At 40.8% G+C, this 26,769-nt stretch overlaps 1 protein-coding gene across 4 annotated transcripts in view; it reads right to left on the bottom strand.

Moving 5' to 3' along the window:
• NSD3 (nuclear receptor binding SET domain protein 3) overlaps positions 1–26,769 on the bottom strand; it is a 1,671,583-nt gene that overhangs the window by 936,177 nt on the left and 708,637 nt on the right. For all 4 annotated transcript variants that reach the window (XM_053718034.1, XM_053718036.1, XM_053718037.1 and 1 more), the window contains one exon: positions 25,132–25,329. In XM_053718034.1, coding sequence (XP_053574009.1) covers positions 25,132–25,329 — 198 coding nt within the window. The remainder of the gene's footprint in view (positions 1–25,131; positions 25,330–26,769) is intronic.

The following is a 26,769-nucleotide window of genomic DNA, read 5'->3' as shown; positions in this document are numbered from 1 at the left end:
AGCTTGAGAGCCTTAATCCTGTCTTGGATCTCCTCCAAAGGAGTCTCTACCTGAAGTGAATCAAACAAGGCATTGTACTAATAAGATGCTGCACTTGACACAGTGGCATTACAAACTGCAGGTTGCCATGGAACACCTTGATGAACATACATCTTCTTCAAATAAGCCTCCAGCTTTTTGTAAATAATTTAAATAGTTGGTGTATTATACCACTACACCAGATTTCATAGGATCCTTAAAAGAGCAGCTATCCTCTATAGCAGTGCTTTCCAAACTGTGTGTCGGGACACACTAGTGTGTCTGCAGCAGTGTGTAGGTGTGTCCCTGCTTCAGCACAAATTTTTTAAATTTTTTTTTTTGGTTTCTGACTTTCCACCTGCCTGCTACGCATATCACATGGTTGACACGTGATTTATACCTAGGGGGACACAGAGCATCTTAACCTATTGGCGCAGCTCATTGGGAACTGAAACTATTCCCATTGGCAGCACATTGGCTCCTGACTGCACGTGTAGTCTCCTTAATTGGCTCGTGACTGCATGTGTAGTCAGTAAATGAGAGAGCAGTGTGTTTGCAGCGCGGTCAGTAGTCAATCGGACTCACCGAGCTTTGAGGGCGGCAGCTTAAACGCTGAGCTGAAGTCAGAGGGGTTATTTTCTGCAGCTAGCTCCCAGTAGTGCATTGCTGTTCCTGCTCTTGATATATGGATAGGAAGGGGAAGCTTGAAAATGCTTGATGATAAAATGCGAGTGTCTTTATCTAATATTCCACCAAATATTCAGAAACTGTGTTCATCCCATAAACCTCATACATCCCATTAAAATTTTAAGTAGCTATTGGTGTTATTAAACTTTTTTTTTAATTCTTGCACATACTTACTATTACTTGTAAATACATTTCATTATTATATAATTCATGTATGTGTCCGTATCTCTTAAAACAAGATAGTTTAACCTCCTGGTTGCTAGTACAACTAAATTACTGTGTCACGAAATGATGTAGGTCTAAAAAGTGTGTCACCAACATAAAAAGTTTGGAAAGCTCTGCTCTATAGGAATAGTAGTTCTCTTAGCCAGAGTAGAAATAGCCCCATCTACTTTAGGCACCATGCGTCATAAATCTTAAATGGAGCCAGCGTCAGGAAATATCTTTTTTAAAGACAGGAGACGGGGAAAAAAAAGGTATCCCTGGCTTCTCCCATTCCTGTGCAATAATCTCTGTTGGACGGCTTGGAACAGGATTTATTTCATATTGGCAAGAGTCCATGAGCTAGTGACGTATGGAATATACAATCCTACCAGGAGGGGCAAAGTTTCCCAAACCTCAAAATCCCTACAAATACAACCCTCACCACACACACAATTCAGTTTAACTAATAGCCAAGAAGTGGGGTGATAAAAAAGGAGTAAAAAAGCATCAACAAAGGAAATGGAATAATTGTGCTTTATAAAAAAAAATCATAACCACCATAAAAAGGGTGGGCCTCATGGACTCTTGCCAATATGAAAGAAATGAATTTATCAGGTAAATTCTTACATAAATTATGTTTTCTTTCATGTAATTGGCAAGAGTCCATGAGCTAGTGACGTATGGGATAGCAATATCCAAGCTGTGGAACTCCACGCAAGAGTCACTAGAGAGGGAGGGATAAAAAATAAAGACAGCCAATTCCGCTGAAAAAATTAATCCACAACCCAAATCATAAATTTAATCTTATAATGGAAAAGAAAAAAACTGAAATTATAAGCAGAAGAATCAAACTGAAAAGGCTGCCTGAAGAACTTTTCTACCAAAAACTGCTTCTGAAGAAAATTATAGATGGTAGAATTTAGTAAATGTATGCAAAGAAGACCAAGTTGCTGCTTTGCAAATCTGATCAACTGAAGCTTCATTCTTAAAAGCCCAGGAAGTGGAAACTGACCTAGTAGAATGAGCTGTAATCCTCTGAGGCGGGGATTTACCCGACTCCAAATAAGCGTGATGAATCAAAAGCTTTAACCAAGATGCCAAAGAAATGGCAGAAGCCTTCTGACCTTTCCTAGAACCAGAAAAGATAACAAATAGACTAGAAGTCCTCCTGAAAACTTTAGTAGCATCAGCATAATATTTCAAAGCTCTCCACACCCAAAGAATGTAAAGATCTTTCCAAAGAATTCTTAGGATGGGGACACAGCGAAGGGACAACAATTTCCCTACTAATGTTGATGGATTTCACAACTTTAGGTAAGAATTTAAATGAAGTCCGCAAAACTGTCTTATCCTGATAAAAAAAATCAGAAAAAGTAAATTTATGCTTACCTGATAAATTAATTTATTTTACGATATGACGAGTCCACAGATTTCATCCTTACTTGTGGGATATTAACCTCCTGCTAACAGGAAGTGGCAAAGAGCACCACAGCAGAGCTGTATATATAGCCCCTCCCTTCCCCTCCACCCTCAGTAATTCGGCCGAAGGTATAGGAAGAGAAAAGGAAAGGCTAAAAGGCGCAGAGGTGACTGAAGTTTACAAAAAATATAAAGAAAAACTGTCTTAAAAAGAACAGGGTGGGCCGTGGACTCGTCATATCGTAAAAGAAATTAATTAATCAGGTAAGCATAAATTTACTTTTCTTTTACAAAGATATGACGAGTCCACGGATTTCATCCTTACTTGTGGGAAACCAATACCAAAGCAAAAGGACACGGATGAAAGGGAGGGACAAGACAGGAACCTAAACAGAAGGCACCACTGCTTGAAGAACCTTTCTCCCAAAAATAGAGTCAGAAGAAGCAAAAGTATCAAATTTGTAAAATTTGTAAAAAGTGTGAAGGGACGACCAAGTCGCAGCCTTACAAATCTGTTCAAAAGATGCATCGTTTTTAAAAGCCCATGTGGAAGCCACAGCCCTAGTAGAATGAGCCATAATTCTTTCAGGAGGCTGCTGTCCAGCAGTCTCATATGCCAGACGGATGATACTTCTCAGCCAAAAAGAAAGAGGTAGCCGTAGCTTTCTGACCCCTACGCTTTCCAGAATAAACAATGAATAATGAAGATGATTGACGGAAATCCTTAGTTGCCTGTACCACATCCAAATTATGCAACATACGCTCCTTCTTAGAAGAAGGGTTAGGACACAAGGAAGGAACAACAATTTCCTGATATATATTCTTATTTGAAACAACCTTAGGAAGGAATCCAGGTTTGATACGTAACACAACCTTATCAAAATGAAAAATGAGATAAGGAGAATCACAATGAAGCGCTGAAAGCTAAGAAACGCTTCGAGCAGAAGAAATAGCAACTAAAAACAGAACTTTCCAAGATAACAATTTGATATCCATGGAATGCATGGGTTCAAACGTAACCCCTTGAAAAACTAAATTCAAACTCCAGGGAGGAGTAATGGGTCTAAATACAGGCTTAATTCTAGATAGAGCCTAACAAAAAAGACTGAACATCTGGCACATCTGCCAAACGTTTGTGAAACAGAATTGACAAAGCTGAAATTTGTCCCTTTAAGGAACTTGCTGATAACCCTTTCTCCAATCCTTCTTGGAGAAAAGACAGAATCCTAGGAATCCTAACTTTACTCCATGAGTAACCCTTGGATTCACACCAATAAAGATATTTACGCCATATCTTATGATATTTTTCTAGTGACAGGCTTTCTAGCCTGTATCAAAGTATTGATGACCGAATGAGAGAATCCTCGCTTCAATAAAATCAAGCGTTCAATCTCCACGCAGTCAGCTGCAGAGAAATTAGATTTGGATGTTGGAAAGGACCTTGAATGAGAAGGTCCTGTCTCAATGAAAGTTTCCACGGTGGCAGAGAGGACATGTCCACCAGATCCGCATAACAAGTCCTGAGTGGCCAAGCAGGCGCTATCAGGACCACTGAAGCTCTCTCCCGTTTGATTCGAGCAATCACGCGTGGGAGGAGAGGAAACGGTGGAAACACATAAGCTAGGCTGAACAACCAAGGCATCTATCAGTTCGGCCTGAGGATCCCTTGGATCCGTATCTTGGAAGCTTGGCATTCTGTCGAGATGCCATCAGATCCAATTCCGGTCTGCCCCATTAGAGAATCAATGAGGCAAAAACCTTCGGGTGAAGTTCCCACTCCCCCGGATGAAAAGTCTGTCGACTTAGAAAATACGCTTCCCAGTTCTCTACTCCTGGGATGTAGATCGCTGACAGATGACAAGAGTGGGCCTCCGCCCAACGGATTATCTTGGATACTTCTATCATCACTAAGGAACTCCTTGTTCCCCCCTGATGATTGATATATGCCACAGTCGTGATGTTGTCCGACTCGAATCTGATGAATTTGGCCGAAGCCAACTGAGGCCACGCCTGAAGCGCATTGAATATTGCTCTCAGTTCCAGAATATTGATTGGAAGTAGAGACTCCACCTGTGTCCAAACACCCTGAGCCTTCAGGGAGTTCCAGACTGCACCCCAGCCCAGAAGGCTGGCATCCGTTGTCACTATCACCCACGAGGGTCTGCGGAAACAAGTCCCCTGGGACAGATGATCCGGCGACAACCACCAAAGAAGAGAGTTTCTGGTCTCTTGATCCAGATTTATCTGAGGAGATAAATCCGCATAATCCCCATTCCACTGTCTGAGCTTGCAAAGTTGCAGTGGTCTGAGATGAAAGCGAGCAAACGGAATGATGTCCATTGCCGCTACCATTAATCCAATTACCTCCATACACTGAGCCACTGATGGCCGAGGAATGGACTGAAGTGCTCGGCAAGTATTTAGAATCTTTGATTTTCTGACCTCTGTCAGAAATATTTTCATGGCTACCGAGTCTATCAGAGTTCCCAAGAAAGGAACCCTTGTCTGTGGAACAAGTGAACTCTTCTCTATGTTCACCTTCCAACCGTGAGTTCTCAGGAAAGACAACACTATGTCCATGTGAAATTTTGTCAGTTGATACGTTGACGCCTGAATTAGAATATCGTCCAGATATGGCGCCACTGCTATGCCTCGCGGTCTGAGAACCGCCAAAAGAGACCAACCCGAAGGGAAGAGCTACAAACTGATAATCTTTGTCCAGAAATTTGTTTAGACACTTGAGGTCTAAGATGGGTCTGAAAGTACCCTCGTTTATGGGAACCAAAAATAGATTTGAGTAAAACCCCTGTCCTTGTTCTGATTTTGGAACTGGACAAATTACTCCCATGGTAACAAGGTCTTTTACACAGCGTAAGAACGCCTCTCTTTTTATCTGGTCTGCAGATAATCTTGAAAGATGAAACCTCCCTCTTGGGAGAAAATCCTTGAAATCCAACTGATAACCGTGGGTCACTATTTCTAGTGCCCAGGAGTCCTGAACATCTCTTGACCAAGCCTTGACAAAGAAAGAGAGTTTGCCCCCTACTAGATCAGGTCCCGGATCGGGGGCCACCCCTTCATGCTGTCTTAGTAGCAGCAGCGGGCTTCTTAGATTGTTTACCTTTATTCCAATTTTGGTTGGGTCTCCAGACTGACTTAGATTGGGTAAAATTCCCTTCCTTCTGTGTGGAGGAAGAGGAAGTAGAAGGTCCTCCCTTAAAATTCCGAAAAGGAACGAAAATTATTCTGTTTACACCTCATCTTAACAGACTTATCCTGAGGTAGGGCATGGCCTTTACCTCCTGTAATGTTAGAAATGATTTCCTTCAATTCTGGCCCGAAAAGGGTCTTACCTTTAAAGGGAATAGTAAAAGCTTATGTTTTGATGACACATCAGCAGACCAAGATTTGAGCCACAACGCTCTACGCACTAAAATAGCAAATCCTGCATTTTTCTCCGCTAATTTAGAAATTTGAAAAGCGGCATAAGTAATAAAAGAATTAGCTAACTTGAGAGCCTTAATTCTATCCAAAATGTCATCTAACGGAGTCTCAATCTTCAGGGACTCTTCCAGAGCTTCAAGCAAAAAAGCTGCTGCTGTAGTTACTGGAACAATGCAAGCAGTAGGTTGCAAAAGAAAACCCTGATTAATAAACAATTTCTTTAGAAGACCCTCTAATTTTTTATCCATAGGGTCTTTGAAAGCACAACTGTCCTCAATGGGTATAGTTGTACGCTTAGCCAGGGTAGATATAGCTCCCTCCACCTTAGGGACCGTTTGCCACAAGTCCTGAATGGTGTCCGATATGGAAAACATTTTCTTGAAAGTAGGAGGGGGAGAAAATGGTATACCTGGTCTATCCCACTCCTTCTTTATAGTTTCCGAAATTATTTTAGTAACCGGAAACACATCAGTATATGTTGGCACTTCTAGATATTTGTCCATCTTACACAATCTCTCTGGTGGTATCATAATAGGATCACAATCTTTCAGAGTCGCTAAGACCTCCCGAAGCAACAGACGGAGGTGTTCAAGCTTAAATTTAAAGGACATAACGTCCGAATCTGTCTGAGGTAACACATTCCCTGAGTCTGAAATTTCTCCCTCAGACAGCAATTCCCTGACCCCTAACTCAGAACACTGTGAGGGTACATCGGAAATAGCTAATAAAGTATCAGAGGATTCAGTATTCACATTAATACCTGATCTACTGCGTTTACCCTGTAACACTGATTATTCTAGATAATACTTCTATAAGGGTAGTTGACATAACTGCAGCCATCTCCTGCAGAGTAAAAGAATTAGACGCAATAGAGGTACTTGGCGTCGCTTGTGTGGGCGTTAAAGGTTGTGACACTTGGGGAGAATTGGATGGCATAACCTGATTCTATTCAGATTGAGAATCATCCTTAGGCACACTATCTTGACCTAAAATATGGTCTTTACAATGTAAGGCCCTTTCAGTACAAAAGGTACACAATGTAAGAGGGGGTTCTACAATAGCTTCTAAACACATAGAACAATTACTATCCTCAATGTCAGACATGTTAAACAGACTAATAATAGCCATAAAAGTCATTTAAACTATTTATTGCTTTAAATAAAACTCTGAAAAACGTGTACTGTGCCTTTAAGAAAGAAAAAGTGAACAATTTTTCCAAAACTGCTTAAATAATGTTAATTTGCTACCAAAATTCACTAAAACTAATTGGTATATCCAAAAATTATTGCACCCTATGAGAAAAGGTGAAAAATAAGGCTCTAAAGTGAAAAATGTATCAGTTTACACAAAAACACCCTCTGCACATTGCCACAGCACTGCTGTGGCGCCTACCTGCCCCCAGAGTACATCGGAATGAATAGCCAACACTCCAAGCCAGAGACTATTGTCCAGGAGCAACCGGAGTTACTGCTTGCTGCTCCTCTGTCAGAAGGAAGTGCGCATCTGAGCGCGCGAAGACAAGCCCCGCCCCTTATGGCCGAAGTTGGAGTAGGCCCAAACACAACTGCATGGGAAGCGGTTTTTCATACAGCTAAGTGGAACACAAAACACACCCCAAACACATCTCAGCAAGTCATGCCGGATAAATAATAAAAAATAGCTCAATAGTTTAACTGCTTATCGCTTAAAAGCCCTTATGTCTCTCCCAGAGTGTCATATCATGCCCTTATGTCAGAAATATAAAATAAAAACACGGGACTCCAGTAACACCCTTCTGTGAAACAGGTCTACTGCTTACCCCATTCCCATATAAGGAAATAAATGCCAGCCAGTTCTGATATATCAAGTTTCTTCAGAAATAAAAGGCTGCACATATCTTAATGATGCTTGTAGCATGAAACCGGTCTCCACACTGAAGATGTCTGATGTGTTACCTTCAGAAGTCTTGTGGGAACCAGCGTGGATCTTAGTTACAGCTGCTAAGATCATCAACCTCAGGGCAGAAATCTTCATCCATAACCCCCTAAGGAAAATAGTACACACCGGTACCATTTAAAATAAAAAAAAAACTTCTAGATTGAAGAAACTAAAACTAACACCTAACTTTACCATGTCTTCCTAGTATAACACAGGTAAAGAGAATGACTGGGGGTGGAGGGGAAGGGAGGGGAGATATATACAGCTCTGCTGTGGTGCTCTTTGCCACTTTCTGTTAGCAGGAGGTTAATATCCCACAAGTAAGGATGAAATCCGTGGACTCGTCATATCTTTGTAAAAGAAAGGGGAATTGGTTGATGTGAAATACTTAGATTTTGCAAAGGTGTTTGATACAGTGCCACATGAGAGATTAATGCACAAAATTAAGGGACTGGGAATAGCTGGAAATGTTAGTTTATGGAAAAATAACTGGATAAAAGATAGGGAGCAACGAGTAGTAGTAAATGGATCATACTCACATTGGACAAAGGTAATCAGTGGAGTATCATATCTTTGTAAAAGAAAGGAGACTCACAAGAAAGAGCAGATAATTCAGAAACTAATCTCGCAGAAGAGATGGCCAAAAGAAACAACACTTTCCAAGAAAGCAATTTAATGTCCAAAGAATGCATAGGCTCAAACGGAGGAGCCTGTAAAGCCTTCAAAGCCAAATTAAGACTCCAAGGAGGAGAGATTGATTTAATGACAGGCTTGATACGAACCAAAGCCTGTACAAAAGAATGAATATCAGGAAGTTTAGCAATTTTTCTGTTGAATAAATCAGAAAGAGCAGAGATTTGTCATTTCAAGGAACGTGCCGACAAACCCTTATCCAAACCATCCTGAAGAAACTGTAAAATTCTAGGAATCCTAAAAGAATGACAAGAGAATTTATGAGAAGAACACCATGAAATGTAAGTCTTCCAAACTCGATAATAAAACTTTCTAGAAACAGATTTACGAGCCTGCAACATAGTATTAATCACTGAGTCAGAGAAACCTCTATGACTAAGCACAAAGCTTTCAATTTCCATACATTCAAATTTAATGATTTGAGATACTGATGGAAAAAAGGACCTTGAGATAGAAGGTCTGGCCTTAGTGGAAGTGGCCAAGGTTGGCAACTGGACATCCGAACAAGATCCGCATACCAAAACCTCTGAGCCCATGCTGGAGCCACCAGCAGCACAAACGATAGCTCCATGATGATCTTGGAAATCACTCTTGGAAGAAGAACTAGAGGCGGAAAAATATAGGCAGGTTGAAAACTTCAGGGAAGTGTCAATGCATCCACTGCTTCCGCCTGAGGATCCCTGGACCTGGACAGGTACCTGGGAAGTTTCTTGTTTAGATGAGATGCCATCAGATCTATTTCTGGAAGCCCCCACATCTGAACAATTTGAAAAAACACATCTGGGAGAAGAGACCACTCTCCCAGATGTAAAGTTTGACGACTGAGATAATCCACTTCCCAATTGTCTATACCTGGGATATGGACCGCAGAAATAAGACAGGAGCTGGATTCTGCTTAAAAAGTATCCGGGATATATCTTTTCATAGCCTGAGGACTGAGTCCCACCCTGATGATCTACATTCGCCACAGTTGTGATATTGTCTGTCTGAAAACAAATAAACGTCTCTCTCTTCAATAGAGGCCAAAACTGAAGAGCTCTGAGAATCACATGGAGTTCCAAAAAATTGATTGGTAATCTCGCCTCTAGAGATTTCCAAACCCCTTGTGCTGTAAGAGATCCCCAGACAGCTCCCCAACCTGAAAGACTCGCATCTGTTGTGATCACAGTCCAGGTTGGACGAACAAAAGAGGCCCATTGAACTATATGATGGTGATCTAACCACCAAGTCAGAGATAGCCGAACATTGGGATTTAAGGATATTAATTGTGAAATCCTTGTATAATCCCTGCACCATTGGTTCAGCATACAAAGCTGAAGAGGTCTCATGTGAAAACAAGCAAAGGGGATTGCGTCCAATACTGCAGTCATGAGACCTAAAACCTCCATGCACATAGCTACTGAAGGGAATGACTGAGACTGAAGGTTCCGACAGGCTGCAACCAAATTCAGACGTCTCTTGTCTGTAAGAGACAAAGTCATGGATACTGAATCTATCTGGAAACCTAAAAAGGTTACCCTTGTCTGAGGAATCAAAAGAACTTTTTGGTAAATTGATCCTCCAACCATGTCTTTGAAGAAACAACACTAGATGATTTGTGTGAGATTCTGCAAAACGTAAAGACTGAGCAAGTACCAAGATATCGTCCAAATAAGGAAACACCACAATACCCCGCTCTCTGATTACAGAGAGTAGTGCACCGAGAACCTTTCAAAAGATCCTTGGAGCTGTCCCTAGGCCAAAAAGAAGAGCAACACATTGGTAATGCTTGTCTAGAAAAGAGAATCTCAGGAACTGATAGTGAGCTGGATGAATCGGAATATGAAGATATGCATCCTGTAAGTCTATTGTGGGCATATAATGCCCTTGCTGAACAAAAGACAGAATAGTCCTTATAGTCAAAATTTTGAATGTTGGTACTCTTACATAACGATTCAAGACTTTTAGATCCAGAACTGGTCTGAATACATTTTCTTTCTTTGGGACAATGAACAAATTTGAATAAAACCCCAGACCCTGTTCCTGAAAAGGAACTGGCACGATTACCCCAGATAACTCCAGGTCTGAAACACACTTCAGGAAAGCCTGTGCTTTCTCTGGGTTCACTGGAATGCGTGAGAGAAAGAAACTTCTCACAGGCGGTCTTACTTTGAAACCTATTCTGTACCCCTAAAAGGACAATGTTCTGAATCCAATGATTTTGGACTGAATTTATCCAAACATCCTTGAAAAATTTTAATCTGCCCCCTACCAGCTGAGCTGGAATGAGGGCCACACCTTCATGCAGACTTGGGGGCTGGTTTAGATCTCTTAAATGGCTTGGATTTATTCCAGATTGAGGAAGGCTTCCAATTGGAGACAGATTCCTTAGGGGAAGGATTAGGTTTCTGTTCCTCATTTTGTCGAAAGGAACGAAAATGGTTAGAAGCTTTAAATTTACCCTTAGATTTTTTATCCTGAGGCAAAAAAGCTCCCTTCCTCCCAGTGACAGTTGGAATTATAGAATCCAACTGAGAACCAAATAATTTATTACCTTGGAAAGAAAGATAGCAATGTCGATTTAGAAGTCACATCAGCATTCCAAGATTTAAGACATAAAGCTCTTCTAGCTAAAATAGCTAAAGACATATATCTAACATCAATTCTGATGATATCAAAAATGGCATCACAAATGAAATTATTAGCATGTTGAATTAATTTAACAATGCTATACACATTATGATCTGATACTTGTTGCGCTAAAGTTTCCAACCAAAAAGTTGAGGCAGCTGCAACATCAGCCAAAGAAATAGCAGGCGTAAGAAGATGACCTGAACATAAATAAGCTTTCCTTAGATAAGATTCAAGCTTCCTATCTAAAGGATCTTTAAAAGAAGTACTATCTTCTGTAGGAATAGTAGTACGTTTAGCACGAGTAGAGATGGCCCCATCAACTTTGGGGATTTTTTCCCAAAACTCCAATCTATCAGTAGGCAAAAGATACAATTTTTTAAACCTTGAAGGAGGAGTAAAAGAAGTACCCAGTCTATTCCATTCCTTTGAAATCATATCTGAAATAGCATCAGGAACTGGAAAAACCTCTGGAATAACTACATGAGGTTTATAAACCGAATTTAAACGTTTACTAGTTTTAGTATCAAGAGGACTAGTCTCCTCCATATCTAATGCAATCAACACTTCTTTTAATAAAGAACGAATATACTCCATTTTAAATAAATAAGAGGATTAGTCAGTGTCAATATCTGAGGCAGGATCCTCTGAATCAGACAGATCCTCATCAGAGATAGATAAATCAGTATGTTGTCGGTCATTAGAAAATTCATCAACTCTATGAGAAGTTTTAAAAGACCTTTTACGTTTAATAGAAGGAGGCATGGCAGACAAAGCCTTCTGAATGGAATCAGAAATAAAATCTCTTAAATTTACAGGAATATCCAGAGCATTAGATGTTGATGGACCAGCAACAGGTAATGAACTACTACTGATGGAAACATTTTCTGCATGTAAAAGTTTATCATGACAACAATTACAAACCACAGCTGGAAGAACAGTTACCACAAGTTTACAATAAATGCACTTAGCTTTTGTATAACTGATATCAGGCAGCAGGATTTTAGTAGTAGATTTTGAGACAGGATCAGATTGAGACATCTTGCAGTATGTAAAAGAAAAAACAACATATAAAGCAAAATTATCAATTTCCTTATATGACAGTTTCAGGAATGGGGAAAAAAAGCAAACAGAATAAGCCTCTGACATAGAAAAAAAGACCAGAGGCAAAAGGAATAAGGTATTAAATAATGAAAAAATGTTTGGCGCCAAGTATGACGCACCACAAACTAAAAAACATTTTTTGGTGCCAAAAACGTCCGGAACGTAACTCGAGCGTCATAGATGACGCAACCATGTGAAAGACTTGGCGCCAACTAAGACGCCAGAAATTACAAATTTGCGTCAACAAACGTAATTTTCGCACCAAAAAAGTATTGCGCCAAGAATGACGCAATAAATTATAGCATTTTGCACTCTCGCAAGCCTAATACAACTCACAATTTATAAAGAGTCAATTTGAAAACCTTTTTTTTTTTAATGCATTTCCTAGATATGAAACTGACAGTCTGCAAAAAGGAAATATACTGATAAGTCTGAATCATGGCAAATATAAGTACAAACATATATTTAGAACTTTATAAATAAAGTGCCAAACCATAGCTGAGAGTGTCTTAAGTAAATGAGACATACTTCCCAAAAGACACCCATCCACATATAGCAGATGGCCAAACCAGTACTGAAACGAAAATCAGTAGAGGTAATGGTATATAAGAGTATATCGTTGATCTGAAAAGGGAGGTAGGAGATGAATCTCTACGACCGATAACAGAGAACCTATGAAATAGACCCCCGTTAGGAAGACCATTGTATTCAATAGGTGATACTCCCTTCACATCCCTCTGACATTCACTGTACTCTGAGAGGAACTGGGCTTCAACATGCTGAGAAGCGCATATCAACGTAGAAATCTAGCACAAACTTACTTCACCACCTCCATAGGAGGCAAAGTATGTAAAACTGAATTGTGGGTGTGGTGAGGGGTGTATTTGTAGACATTTTGAGGTTTGGGAAACTCTGCCCCTCCTGGTAGGATTGTATATCCCATACGTCACTAGCTCATGGACTCTTGCCAATTACATGAAAGAAATGAGAATAATGTTTAAAAACAAACTTGTTTCCTGATGGTAAAGAATCTAGTGATGGTGACCCTGGGCAAGTGAAACAATAAAGATGCTTTCTTAGTGGTGAGAATCCAGTGATCCTATTCAGACTTTAATGAATTCTTTGTTATCCATCTTGGGTTATGGTATGGTGTGCCTATAAAGATATAAAACAAATAGTGCAGAACGTCCAAACTAGAATAAAAAGATTGGAGGAATTATAAATACCAGCTGCTTGTCAATGCGTTTCTGCAAAATGCTTGGCCTTTATCACGACTGGTTTTTGTTAGTAGCTAGCAGCTATATATACCCTTTCTTAAACTGATTGTCAAATAGACCGGATGTTGGAAACCGGAAATGGCTAATTACTAGTGGTATTCCGTTTTAATAAACCTCATATTTAATCAATTTGAGTCAAGTTAAAAATGAATCTGGTTTGAATGTATTGTACTATTTTTAATATGTTTAGGTGTGAGAGAAATTGTTTTGCGTTCGTGTTTAGAATTGGCTTGTGTGCACTTGCTGTATTGGTTGGAGGACTAGAGTTAGCTAATGCCTGATTGGATGTCGTCGCGTGCTGAGAGAACACACCTTCCACAGCTGATCGCCTGGTATGTTTACTAACCCATGCGTCTCAGTTCTAAGTTGTGATTGGCTAGGACAAGCTTGTGGATGACATTATTCCCCTAGCTCAGTTGTACTTAAATTATATTAGATCTGTACTTAGCGGTGGATGTATTTTCAGATCGCTAGCTGGAGGGTTCAATTTCTTTTAGAATTGATCTGTTTTAAAGGACTTATTTTACTATATTCAATATGCTTGAATGTAAGAGAAATTGTTTATATTTGTGTTCAGAATCGGCTATTAAGCATTCGCAGTATGGGTTAGAAGCCTCAAGCTAGCTAGTGTCTGATTGGGTGTCGTCGCTTGTTTTAGAGAACACACTTTTCACAGCTGATTGCCTGGTTTGTTTAACAAACCATGCATATTGATTCCAAGTTATGATCGGCTGGGACTAACTTGTATATGGCGTTAGCCCACTGGCTTCAGTGTATTTTATATTTTGTATGTGGCAATGGAGGAGTTTAAGATCGCTAGCTAGGGGATTTTTGTCATGACTAAATGTTGCTGCTAAATGAGCTTACTTTTAGCCCATGTCAGATTGTGCTTATGTTTGAGCTAAGAAATAGTATACATCAACGTGTTTGGTATATAGATATCAAAGATGTCAAATGATCTATCTGTAAAATTCTTGCATATCCATGAATTAAAGATTCTTAGGGGTCGCTAGCCTGAACGAATATACACGTTAATAAATATTTATATAAAGCAGCAATCTGTGTTAAAATTCTATGTTAACATACATCAGGATGTGGAAATATCTCATAGGTGAATATACATATAAATATCACGGGATGTGAAGAGAACTCAAAGGTATATATATATATACATAAATGGTTAGAGATATGTATTTTTTTTTATGTTTTATATATAGTTTTATACAAAAAAATCATAACCACCATAAAAAGGGTGGGCCTCATGGACTCTTGCCAATATGAAAGAAATGAATTTATCAGGTAAATTCTTACATAAAACAGAATTTATGCTTACCTGATAAATTACTTTCTCCAACGGTGTGTCCGGTCCACGGCGTCATCCTTACTTGTGGGATATTCTCCTCCCCAACAGGAAATGGCAAAGAGCCCAGCAAAGCTGGTCACATGATCCCTCCTAGGCTCCGCCTTCCCCAGTCATTCGACCGACGTAAAGGAGGAATATGCATAGGAGAAATCATATGATACCGTGGTGACTGTAGTTAGAGAAAATAATTCATCAGACCTGATTAAAAAACCAGGGCGGGCCGTGGACCGGACACACCGTTGGAGAAAGTAATTTATCAGGTAAGCATAAATTCTGTTTTCTCCAACATAGGTGTGTCCGGTCCACGGCGTCATCCTTACTTGTGGGAACCAATACCAAAGCTCTAGGACACGGATGATGGGAGGGAGCAAATCAGGTCACCTAGATGGAAGGCACCACGGCTTGCAAAACCTTTCTCCCAAAAATAGCCTCAGAAGAAGCAAAAGTATCAAATTTGTAAAATTTGGCAAAAGTGTGCAGTGAAGACCAAGTCGCTGCCTTACATATCTGATCAACAGAAGCCTCGTTCTTGAAGGCCCATGTGGAAGCCACAGCCCTAGTGGAATGAGCTGTGATTCTTTCAGGAGGCTGCCGTCCGGCAGTCTCATAAGCCAATCGGATGATGCTTTTAAGCCAAAAAAGAGAGAGAGGTAGAAGTTGCTTTTTGACCTCTCCTTTTACCAGAATAAACAACAAACAAGGAAGATGTTTGTCTGAAATCCTTTGTAGCCTCTAAATAGAATTTTAGAGCACGAACTACATCCAAATTGTGCAACAAACGTTCCTTCTTTGAAACTGGATTCGGACACAAAGAAGGCACAACTATCTCCTGGTTAATATTTTTGTTAGAAACAACTTTCGGAAGAAAACCAGGTTTAGTACGCAAAACCACCTTATCTGCATGGAACACCAGATAAGGAGAACACTGCAGAGCAGATAACTCTGAAACTCTTCTAGCAGAAGAAATAGCAACCAAAAACAAAACTTTCCAAGATAATAACTTAATATCTACGGAATGTAAGGGTTCAAAGGGAACCCCTTGAAGAACTGAAAGAACTAAATTGAGACTCCAAGGAGGAGTCAAAGGTTTGTAAACAGGCTTGATTCTAACCAGAGCCTGAACAAAAGCTTGAACATCTGGCACAGCCGCCAGCTTTTTGTGAAGTAAAACAGATAAAGCAGAAATCTGTCCCTTCAAAGAACTTGCAGATAATCCTTTCTCCAAACCCTCTTGTAGAAAGGATAGAATCTTAGGAATTTTTATCCTGTTCCATGCGAATCCTTTCGATTCGCACCAACAGATATATTTCTTCCATACTTTATGGTAAATTTTTCTAGTTACAGGCTTTCTAGCCTGAATAAGAGTATCAATGACAGAATCTGAGAACCCACGCTTTGATAAAATCAAGCGTTCAATCTCCAAGCAGTCAGTTGGAGTGAGGCCAGATTCGGATGTTCGAACGGACCTTGAACAAGAAGGTCCCGTCTCAAAGGTAGCTTCCATGGTGGAGCCGATGACATATTCACCAGGTCTGCATACCAAGTTCTGCGTGGCCACGCAGGAGCTATCAAGATCACCGAAGCCCTCTCCTGATTGATCCTGGCTACCAGCCTGGGAATGAGAGGAAACGGTGGGAATACATAAGCTAGGTTGAAGGTCCAGGGCGCTACTAGTGCATCTACTAGAGTCGCCTTGGGATCCCTGGATCTGGACCCGTAGCAAGGAACCTTGAAGTTCTGACGAGACGCCATCAGATCCATGTCTGGAATGCCCCATAATTGAGTTATGTGGGCAAAGATTTCTGGATGGAGTTCCCACTCCCCCGGATGAAATGTCTGACGACTCAGAAAATCCGCTTCCCAATTTTCCACTCCTGGGATGTGGATTGCAGACAAGTGGCAGGAGTGAATCTCCGCCCATTGAATTACTTTGGTCACTTCTTCCATCGCCAGGGAACTCCTTGTTCCCCCCTGATGGTTGATATATGCAACAGTCGTCATGTTGTCTGATTGAAACCTTATGAATTTGGCCTCTGCTAGTTGAGGCCAAGCCTTGAGAGCATTGAATATCGCTCTCAGTTCCAGAATGTTTATCGGGAGAAGAGATTCTTCCAGAGACCATAGACCCTGAGCTTTCAGGGGTTTCCAGACCGCGCCCCAGCCCATCAGACTGGCGTCGGTCGTGACAATGACCCACTCTGGTCTGCGGAAGCTCATCCCTTGAGACAGGTTGTCCAGGGTCAGCCACCAACGGAGTGAATCTATGGTCCCCTGATCTACTTGGATCGTCGGGGACAAGTCTGTATAATCCCCATTCCACTGACTGAGCATGCACAGTTGTAATGGTCTTAGATGAATTCGCGCAAAAGGAACTATGTCCATTGCCGCAACCATCAAACCTATTACTTCCATGCACTGCGCTATGGAAGGAAGAAGAACAGAATGAAGTACTTGACAAGAGCTTAGAAGTAAAATCTTCATTTCTAAGGAGTCTATTATTGTTCCCAAGAAGGGAACTCTTGTTGACGGGAATAGAGAACTTTTTTCTACGTTCACTTTCCACCCGTGAGATCTGAGAAAGGCTAGGACAATGTCCGTATGAGCCTTTGCTTGTGGCAGAGACGACGCTTGAATCAGTATGTCGTCCAAGTAAGGTACTACTGCAATGCCCCTTGGCCTTAGCACCGCTAGAAGGGACCCTAGTACCTTTGTGAAAATTCTTGGAGCAGTGGCTAATCCGAATGGAAGTGCCACAAACTGGTAATGCTTGTCCAGAAAGGCGAACCTTAGGAACCGATGATGTTCCTTGTGGATAGGAATATGTAGATACGCATCTTTTAAATCCACCGTGGTCATGAATTGACCTTCCTGGATGGTAGGAAGAATTGTCCGAATGGTTTCCATTTTGAACGATGGAACCCTGAGAAATTTGTTTAGGATCTTGAGATCCAAAATTGGCCTGAATGTTCCCTCTTTTTTGGGAACTATGAACAGATTGGAGTAAAACCCCATCCCTTGTTCTCCTAATGGAACAGGATGAATCACTCCCATTTTTAACAGGTCTTCTACACAATGTAAGAATAAAAACTACATTTAAACACCAAAAAACTCTTAGCCATCTCCGTGGAGATGTTGCCTGTGCAACGGCAAAGAGAATGACTGGGGAAGGCGGAGCCTAGGAGGGATCATGTGACCAGCTTTGCTGGGCTCTTTGCCATTTCCTGTTGGGGAGGAGAATATCCCACAAGTAAGGATGACGCCGTGGACCGGACACACCTATGTTGGAGAAATTATGTTTTCTTTCATGTAATTGGCAAGAGTCCATGAGCTAGTGATGTATGGGATAGCAAATACCCAAGATGTGGAATTCCACTCAAGAATCACTAGAGAGGGAGGGATAAAAATAAAGACAGCCAAATCCGCTGAAAAAAATTAATCCACAACCCAAATCATAAATTTTAATCTTATAAAGAAAAAGAAAAAAACTGAAATTATAAGCAGAAGGATCAAACTGAAACGGCTGCCTGAAGAACTTTTCTACCAAAAACTGCTTCTGAAGAAGAAAAAACATCAAAATGGTAGAATTTAGTAAATGTATGCAAAGAAGACCAAGTTGCTGCTTTGCAAATCTGATCAACTGAAGCTTCATTCTTAAAAGCCCAGGAAGTGGAAACAGACCTAGTAGAATGAGCCGTAATCCTCTGAGGCAGGGATTTACCCGACTCCAAATAAGCGTGATGAATCAAAAGCTTTAACCACGAAGCCAAGGAAACAGCAGAAGCCTTCTGACCTTTCCTAGAACCAGAAAAGATAACAAATAGACTAGAAGTCTTCCTGAAATCTTTAGTAGCTTTAACATAATATGTCAAAGCTCTCACCACATCCAAAGAATGTAAGGATCTTTCCAAAGAATTTGTATGATTAGGACACAAGGAAAGGACAACAATTTCTCTACTAATATGTTTGGAATTCACAACTTTAGGTAGGAATTTAAATGAAGTCCGCAAAACCGCCTTATCCTGATGAAAAATCAGAAAAGGAGACTCACAAGAAAGAGCAGATAATTCAGAAACTCTTCTAGCAGAAGACATGGCCAAAAGAAACAACACTTACCAAGAAAGCAATTTAATGTCCAAAGAATGTATAGGCTTAAACGGAGGAGCCTGAAAAGCCTTTAAAACCAAATTAAGACTCCAGGGAGGAGAGAATGATTTAATGACAGGCTTGATACGAACCAAAGCCTGTACAAAACAATGAATATCAGGAAGTTTAGCAATTTTTCTGTGGAATAAGACAGAAAGAGCAGAAATTTGTCCTTTTAAAGAACTTGCAGACAAACACTTATCCAAACCATCCTGAAGAAACTGTAAAATTCTAGGAATTCTAAAAGAATGCCAAGTGAAGTTATGAGAACACCATGAAATGTAGGTTTTCCAAACGCAATAATAAATCTTTCTAGAAACAGATTTACGAGCCTGCAACATAGTTTTAATTACTGAGTCAGAGAAACCTCTATGACTAAAGCACTAAGCGTTCAATTTCCATACCTTCAAATTTAATGATTTGAGATCCTGATGGAAAAACGGACCTTGAGATAGAAGGTCTGGTCTTAACGGAAGTGGCCAAGGTTGGCAACTGGATATCCGAACAAGATCCGCATACCAAAACCTGTGTGGCCATGCTGGAGCCACCAGCAGCACAAACAATTGCTCCATGATGATTTTGGAAATCACTCTTGGGAGAAGAACTAGAGGCGGAAAAATATAGGCAGGTTGATAACTCCAAGGAAGTGTCAATGCATCCACTGCTTCCGCCTGAGGATCCCTGGACCTGGACAGGTACCTGGGAAGTTTCTTGTTTAGATGAGATGCCATCAGATCTATTTCTGGAAGCCCCCACATCTGAACAATTTGAAAAAACACATCTGGGTGAAGAGACCACTCTCCCGGATGTAAAGTCTGAAGACTGAGATAATCCGCTTGTCTATACCTGAGATATGGACCGCAGAAATTAGACAGGAGCTGGATTCCGCCCAGGCAAGTATCCAAGATACTTCTTTCATAGCTTGGGGACTGTGAGTCCCACCACGATGATTGCAATATGCCACAGTTGTGATATTGTCTGTCTGAAAACAAATGAACGGTTCTCTCTTCAAGAGAGGCCAAATCTTTAGAGCCCTGAAAATCGCACGGAGTTCCAAAATATTAATTGAACGATATATTTGGGCAAACATAAAACCCAGAGTCCCGAGGAGGACCATGTACTTGACAAGGGACAGGGGAGGTCTGGGATTGCCAAACTTGTTGGCATATAGAAGAGCGATTTTTCTTCAACATGTAATCAAATGGTCCCCCAATAACACTAATAAGGCGTGGATACATCTAGATAGGCAAATCTTTATGTTGAACAACATAGGCACATTAGCATGGACCTCCCCATCACATAGACCAAAAAACCCTACATAAATATATAATGACAGCAGAAACGCTAGCAGAGTGGGATAGGATCTTAGCAACCAGTACGCAAATATTGTCCAGACACTCTCTCCTCACTCCAATAATTGAGACTATGGATCTCCCATACTGTAAAATGGGCTTCCGTATTAAACAACCCTACAGTTTAAAAACAGGCTCTATGCAGTTCCTCACAGAAAATAAAATCAATAAAACACAGGCTCAGCTGGCAGAAGTTCACAGAAAGATTTTCTCTTCGTGGCTAAGCTATAACCAACTACTCCATTACATCTCACACCAAAAACATAAGAAAGATATGGGACGGGAACTCACACCCTTTGAAAAACTCTGTACCCAATTAGTCCCCCGGGTCACCTCATATCCCTCTTATACAAACTATCCATCGATGACCCTGCTACACTTCCATCATACACTTTAGCATGGAATAGAGAGCTACCTAAAGAGATTGATTTTGACTCTTGGTCGAAAGCTTTTACACTTACTAAATGCTCCTCAGTCTCTGCCACCATACAAGAAATTCATATAAAGTTTCTGAGTCGATATCTTACCCCATCTAGGCTCCATAAAATATTTCCCTCTCTGAGCAACACCTGCTGGAGGGGATGTGGCGAGGAAGGAACCCTTATCCACATTTGGTGGTCCTGACCAAGATACCTACTGGACAAGAATCTTTTCTTTTATCTCAGATTTGCTGGACGTAAATATATCAAATACCCCAGATAGTATATTGTTTTGCTCTCTACCCAAAATAAAAGACCCAGCTAGGATGGCACTTCTCCTAATAATGCTGACAGGAGCAAAAAAACTCATCCCCAAGAGATGGAAGACACAATGTGTACCTTCTGTAGTGGAATGGAAATAAGTCTTGGAACTTATTACCCTAGAAAGATATCATTATCTTAAAATTTATAAACTAGACACTCATGAAATGATCTTGGCAATTTGGAACAGAACTATTTAGGCGCCCCCTCGCCTTTCCCTTTTTTTTTATCCCCCTTCCCTTCTTCCTCCCTCCTTCCTTTACGTTGCCTCTTTGTCTGTCTTCATTGACTGCAATTACTAGAACAGGTAACATTCTCATGCTATATGTATAACGATATTGGTCTAAAATAAAGAAAGCTCACTTTTATATTATTAGTAAAAAAAAAAAAAACACACATTTAAATAAACTTATTTAAAATATATAATGAAGTATAGTAAAATGCATCTTGGAGAACAGTGATTTAAATTTAACAATTTACCAATAATTTGATTGTGATGCCGATACATTTAAATATAGTGCTATTGTGAAGATGACACCCCCCAAGCTAGACTATAAATATCCCTCCCACTTCCCCTACCCTCCAGTAGTTCAGCTGAGGATAAGGAAAAGTGAAGAGAGATACAAGGGGTACAGAGGTGCAAATGACTGCCGCCACTACATAAAATACATTAGGGCGGGGTCGTGGACTCTCACTACCAAGAAGGAAATTATCCGGTAAGAATAATTTTAGTTTTCTTTCTATTGGCAGTGAGAGTCCATGAAACCAATACCCAAGCTGTGTGTTTTTGGGAGGGAAAAAGTTGGGAGAGGCAGTCCTAAGTATTAAGCACCACCTAATTTAGAACATAACTGATGAGGTCCAAGATGAAAACAAGCAAACAGTATAGTGTCCGATGCCGCTATTATGAGATCTACAACCTCCATGCATTGTGCCACCGAAGAAAAGATAAAGACTCATGCTAACAGAATCTATGACGGTTCCCTGAAAGCCAACCCTGGTAGTCGGAACGAGGGAACTCTTTTCCAAATTAATTTTCCAACCATGTGCTCAAAAACATGAGTGTATTCTCTGTGTGGTCCTAAGCCACTCGAAAGGATGGAGCCTGAACCAGAATGTTTTCCAGGTAAGAAGCCATTGCAATCCCTTGAAGACGAACAACAGCCAAAAGAGTTCCAAACACCTTGTTAGAACTCTAGGTGCTGTAGCCAGTCCCACTGAAAGTGCAACAAATTGGCAATAACTATCTAGTAAGGCAAACCGCAAAAAAACAGTAAAAGTCCCTGTGGGATGTGAAGGAATGCGTCCCTTAAGACTATTGAGGACATGAACTGACCCTCCTGAGCAAGGAGAAGAATGGAACTTATCAATTCCACATTAAAGAACAGAACCTGTATGGATCTATTGAATTCCTTTAAGTCCAAAATAGGACAGAAGGAATCCTCCTACTTGGGAACCACATAAGTGGACAGAATATAATCCCTTTCCCTTCTTGGGTGTAGAAACTGGGACTACATCTCCCATAGCCATACGATCATCCACGCAATGAAAAAGAGCCGCCCTCCTAATGGGGTTTTCTGGAACCTTTGAAAGCAAGAAATCATCCCTTGGGGGTCAAGACTTGAAACTAATCCTGTATCCCTGATGGATAATGTCCAGCATGCATGGGTCCAAGAATGACCGGGACCAACATTTCTGATACAAAGAAAGTCTACCCATGCAACCTGGATCCAGGTCGTGGAAGACCCCCTCATATCTACTATCGACCTCAGGACGATCTCTCGGGTTAACCGGCCCTATAGTGCCCCCGGATGACCTCCTAATTGCTCTTGAAGATTCAATCTTATGCACCTTAGCGCTCTTCTGGAGAAGCGCTGTAGATTTACCTCTCTGTACTTGACCGAGAGAAACTCCACGACCACCCCTGACTGTGGCGACGGGAATGTCCAGATCCGGACCAAACAAGACCCTACCATTGACGAGCAATGATAAAAGACCAGAATCAGGAGTGTTATCCACTGGCCGTGACATAAGCCACAGGGCCCCCCTAGCCAGGGCCGCAATGCCGGAGTTCTTAGCATTCATGAGAACAATCTGTAGGATAGTCAACTCTAGAAATCTGACATGATCCAGGTTCTCCTCGAGGAGCCAACATAATCCAATTCACACCAGGATCTGGGTGCTTCCGTGAAAGCAGCAATACACACCGCTGGCCAAAACAAAGCGCCAGATTGAAGAGACCTCCATCCTCAAAGGAAGAATTTTCCATAATTGGGATATCCCAGTGCTTAGCTGGAGATGATATAGCCCTATCTACGGAAGGGACACTGTTCCACACCTCCATATGGTCATCATTTTAAAAGTCTCTGAGGGTACAAAAGGACATCATAGCTTTTCCCATTGTCTAGAAATGATCTTATCAATAATGGGGAATGCAGAAAAAACATTAAGGGATTTAGGCATAGGGCTAAACCTCGATACCGGACTCAGAACATGCCCCCCCCCCCCCCGGGCGACGTAGCTGCCAGAATCTCAGGGGTATATAAGATCCTCTCCAGCAGGAACCGGAACTGTTCTGCATTGAACCTAAGCATCCCCTCCACAGAGTCTTCATCCGACTCTACGACAGGAGGGGCGAAGGAAAAAATGTATTTCTCAAAGCCAACTGAAGGATCCCCCGCAAAAGGCTGGAGAACAGCATTCCATCTCCTGTAATCTATTCCCAGATATCACCTAGAGCATCCGACACATCCACCCATATACAGGCCATAACGTCGACAAACTCACCCAAGCCAGGGTTGAATAGCTCTCCGTACCATGACCTGGAGCAACCAAAATCTCCCAAATGGAATGCTGGACAGGAATATCCCTCTCAATCAAGGTTTGAGAAATCTTAGTAGGACCTATAGGACCTATAATGTAAATGAAGCCTCCCCCGCGGTCTGAATGTTTGGGCCTCCCGAGTAGGATCTCAGGACATAAGTTAGGCAGCAAGTGCAAAGTTGTGCTGGCAGGTTTACAGAGATTAATCTACAGAGTAAACATTTATTATTGATAACAGAACCCAACGAAGAGGGTTCCTCCAGACTCTCCATGGTGTCGTCCATTGTAGTATAATGAGATATAGCGGACCGCAGTGGGATAACTGGTCCCAAACAGCACACAAACGACTCTTGAAAGTCCAGTTTAGGGCGTCTTACCACCTCAGGACCGGCCGAGCCACGTTGATACCGCTATCCCAGACTATTGCGCAGCGGATCTGGAACAGAAATGGTGCAAAAACACTGCCTACAGCAGGATGCAATGTCTCTGGCCACCGCTGCGGCCTATACCAGAACAAAGGCTGCAGACTATAGTAACCCAATAGCTCACCATGGCCTGTACAACCTAACCAAAGTGACCGGAAAACCAGTAACTAATCAAGACTATAATTGGGTGATATTAAGTACATAGAAGGACAAATGCTGGTTAGCGTCCTGCACGCAAACGTGCCAAAGTACCTCTCCGCCATTCCTGGTACTCCAGGTAGCCTGTGGCAAGCTACCACTTGACAAAAAGGGGCGTTAGGAAAGCGCATAGTAAACGCATCCTAATCGCAGGGACAAGACTTACACCAATTCTTTATTAGACAAAATGTCATGAAAGAGGGGACAAATTACCTATAATGAGTCTGTAATTTAGTGTGAATCACACCGCGTTAACACACCGGGGATAAGTTAGACTGGAAAGAGGCAGGAAAAACCCAGCATCAACCAGTATTATATATACCAATACTCTATTGAGATTTATATGGATATATGAGCCCTGGCTCTCCTGAGCCAATCCATGACACAAGTCAAAGAACTACTGGGGGTAGGGAAACTGGGAGGGATATTTATAGTCTAGTTTGGGATGTTTTCGCCTCTTCCTGGTGGCCAGGAATAGTGTTTCCCATAGGTTATGAATGTTCTCATGGATTCTCACTGCCAATAGAAGGAAATATTTGCCTCACATGCACTATTAGATCACTTTGTCACACTTTACAAAGTAGCACATATAGAACAGTGACCATTTATACAGAAAAACTTTTCTCTAGGAACAATTTTATATTATCCAGAATCCTCTTTATAAAAACCATTTATAATAACCATAAATATATCTAGAGAAGGTATGTCTCTTACCTTTGCTTGCTCTGTACAGATCTTTTTGAATAGTGCAGGTGCTACAGCAGTGGTGTGGACAGCGAAACCCTTTTGAATCAGGAACTGTGGCAGAATATTGTCGGGCACAAACTTCATGGTAAAATTTGCCACAGGATAAAACAGAGCAACGTTTCACACTGGTGCTGGGAGTCTTGCAGGAAAAGCAGGTATGGAGGCCTGTCCAAAAATGCAATTAGTTGTACAAAAAACTGTTAGAGACATTTAAAGGATGTAGCAAATACTAAAACCTGTAAAGAATCTACTTATGTTTTAAAATCTGGGAAAACCTGATGAATGTACATAAGAACTCAAGTTATATAATATATATTCTAAATAATAGATATATAGATAATCATTCTGATAGACTTTGACACTCTTAAAAAACAGTAACCATTGATTATACTGTTTATCGATATCTCAGTGAAAGTATTTTTTTTTTCTACCCTGCAAAAATTCCTCAATACTACAAGAGTATGAACAAGCTGAACACTCACTTTGAGGCATACATTTTCATCATCCAAAACTTGGTAGACAATCAGATAATAATTCACTCATAAATTATGATGGCTAGGCTTTGCCTTTACAGTTAAAGGGACACTCAAGTCAAAATTAAACTTTTATGATTTAGATAGAGCATGCAATGTTAGCCAACTTTCCAATTTAAATTAATTAACAAAATGTGATACCGAAAATTCAGGATGCCCCTGGCCGAAAACCGAAACCAATTTTTTTTTTTCTTTAACTACAGTGTGTGTGTGTGTGTGTGTGTGTGTGTGTGTGTGTGTGTGTGTGTAGCTGAGAGAGCTTGTAGGCGGGAAAGATCCAACAAATGGGCGTAGTCACTTGTACCGTAGGGCGTGATCTGCAGTAAAACTGGTGGATCTCTACAAGGTAGAGTGTGGTTATAGCCAGACAACAACAATACAAGGTGGACATGTGTTTTTTTTAATGTGTAGTTATCCGTGCGATGGGCGTGGCTGCACCTGATCATTTCTCATCGTATCTCCGCCTAGTTCCTGGTTTGGGTCTCACACTGACCCGTCAGATTATATCAAAGAAAAAAAACCTATTGAGAGAATAGGGAAAAGTATGCTCTTTCTACAAATAAAGTATATATTTTTTCACTTAAAAATTAACTTTTACTAGTATTAATTAAAAAAAGGCAGCAGAAATAGAAGTATCTGGCGTGCCAGAAAAAAGTTAAAAACACAACTCTGTAACTTTGACTTGTATAAAGTACTTCAATGTTGCTGATTTTAAGTTGTTTATCACATATGAGGAGGAGGGGAAAAATCAATGATATTAGGTAAATGTAAGAGCCTCTATTTAGGAACTGTGTCCTGTATTGCCCTATATTAGGGTAGATAAGCCACTTTTTTTACACTAAATAAGCTATAAATCCCTTCCCCATCCTTCCCACATGTCCCGAATGTTACAACAAATAAAAATATCAATTAGTAGATAGTCTAAAATTAACAGAGTGCAGTTAAAATAAACACGAAGCCCCTGACGCGGTCGTGTTTCACTTATACGCTTCCTCAGAGGAAGTGTAAAAATATATATTTTGTGTGTAGAAAGAGCATACTTTTCCCTATTCTCTCAATAGGGTTTTTTTCT

The sequence above is a fragment of the Bombina bombina genome, chromosome 6 (assembly GCF_027579735.1).
Source record: "Bombina bombina isolate aBomBom1 chromosome 6, aBomBom1.pri, whole genome shotgun sequence".
In the NCBI taxonomy this organism is placed as follows: Eukaryota; Metazoa; Chordata; class Amphibia; order Anura; family Bombinatoridae; genus Bombina; species Bombina bombina.
The sequence above is the reverse complement of the archived record's forward strand: the minus strand, read 5'-3'. Positions and strand labels throughout refer to the sequence as shown.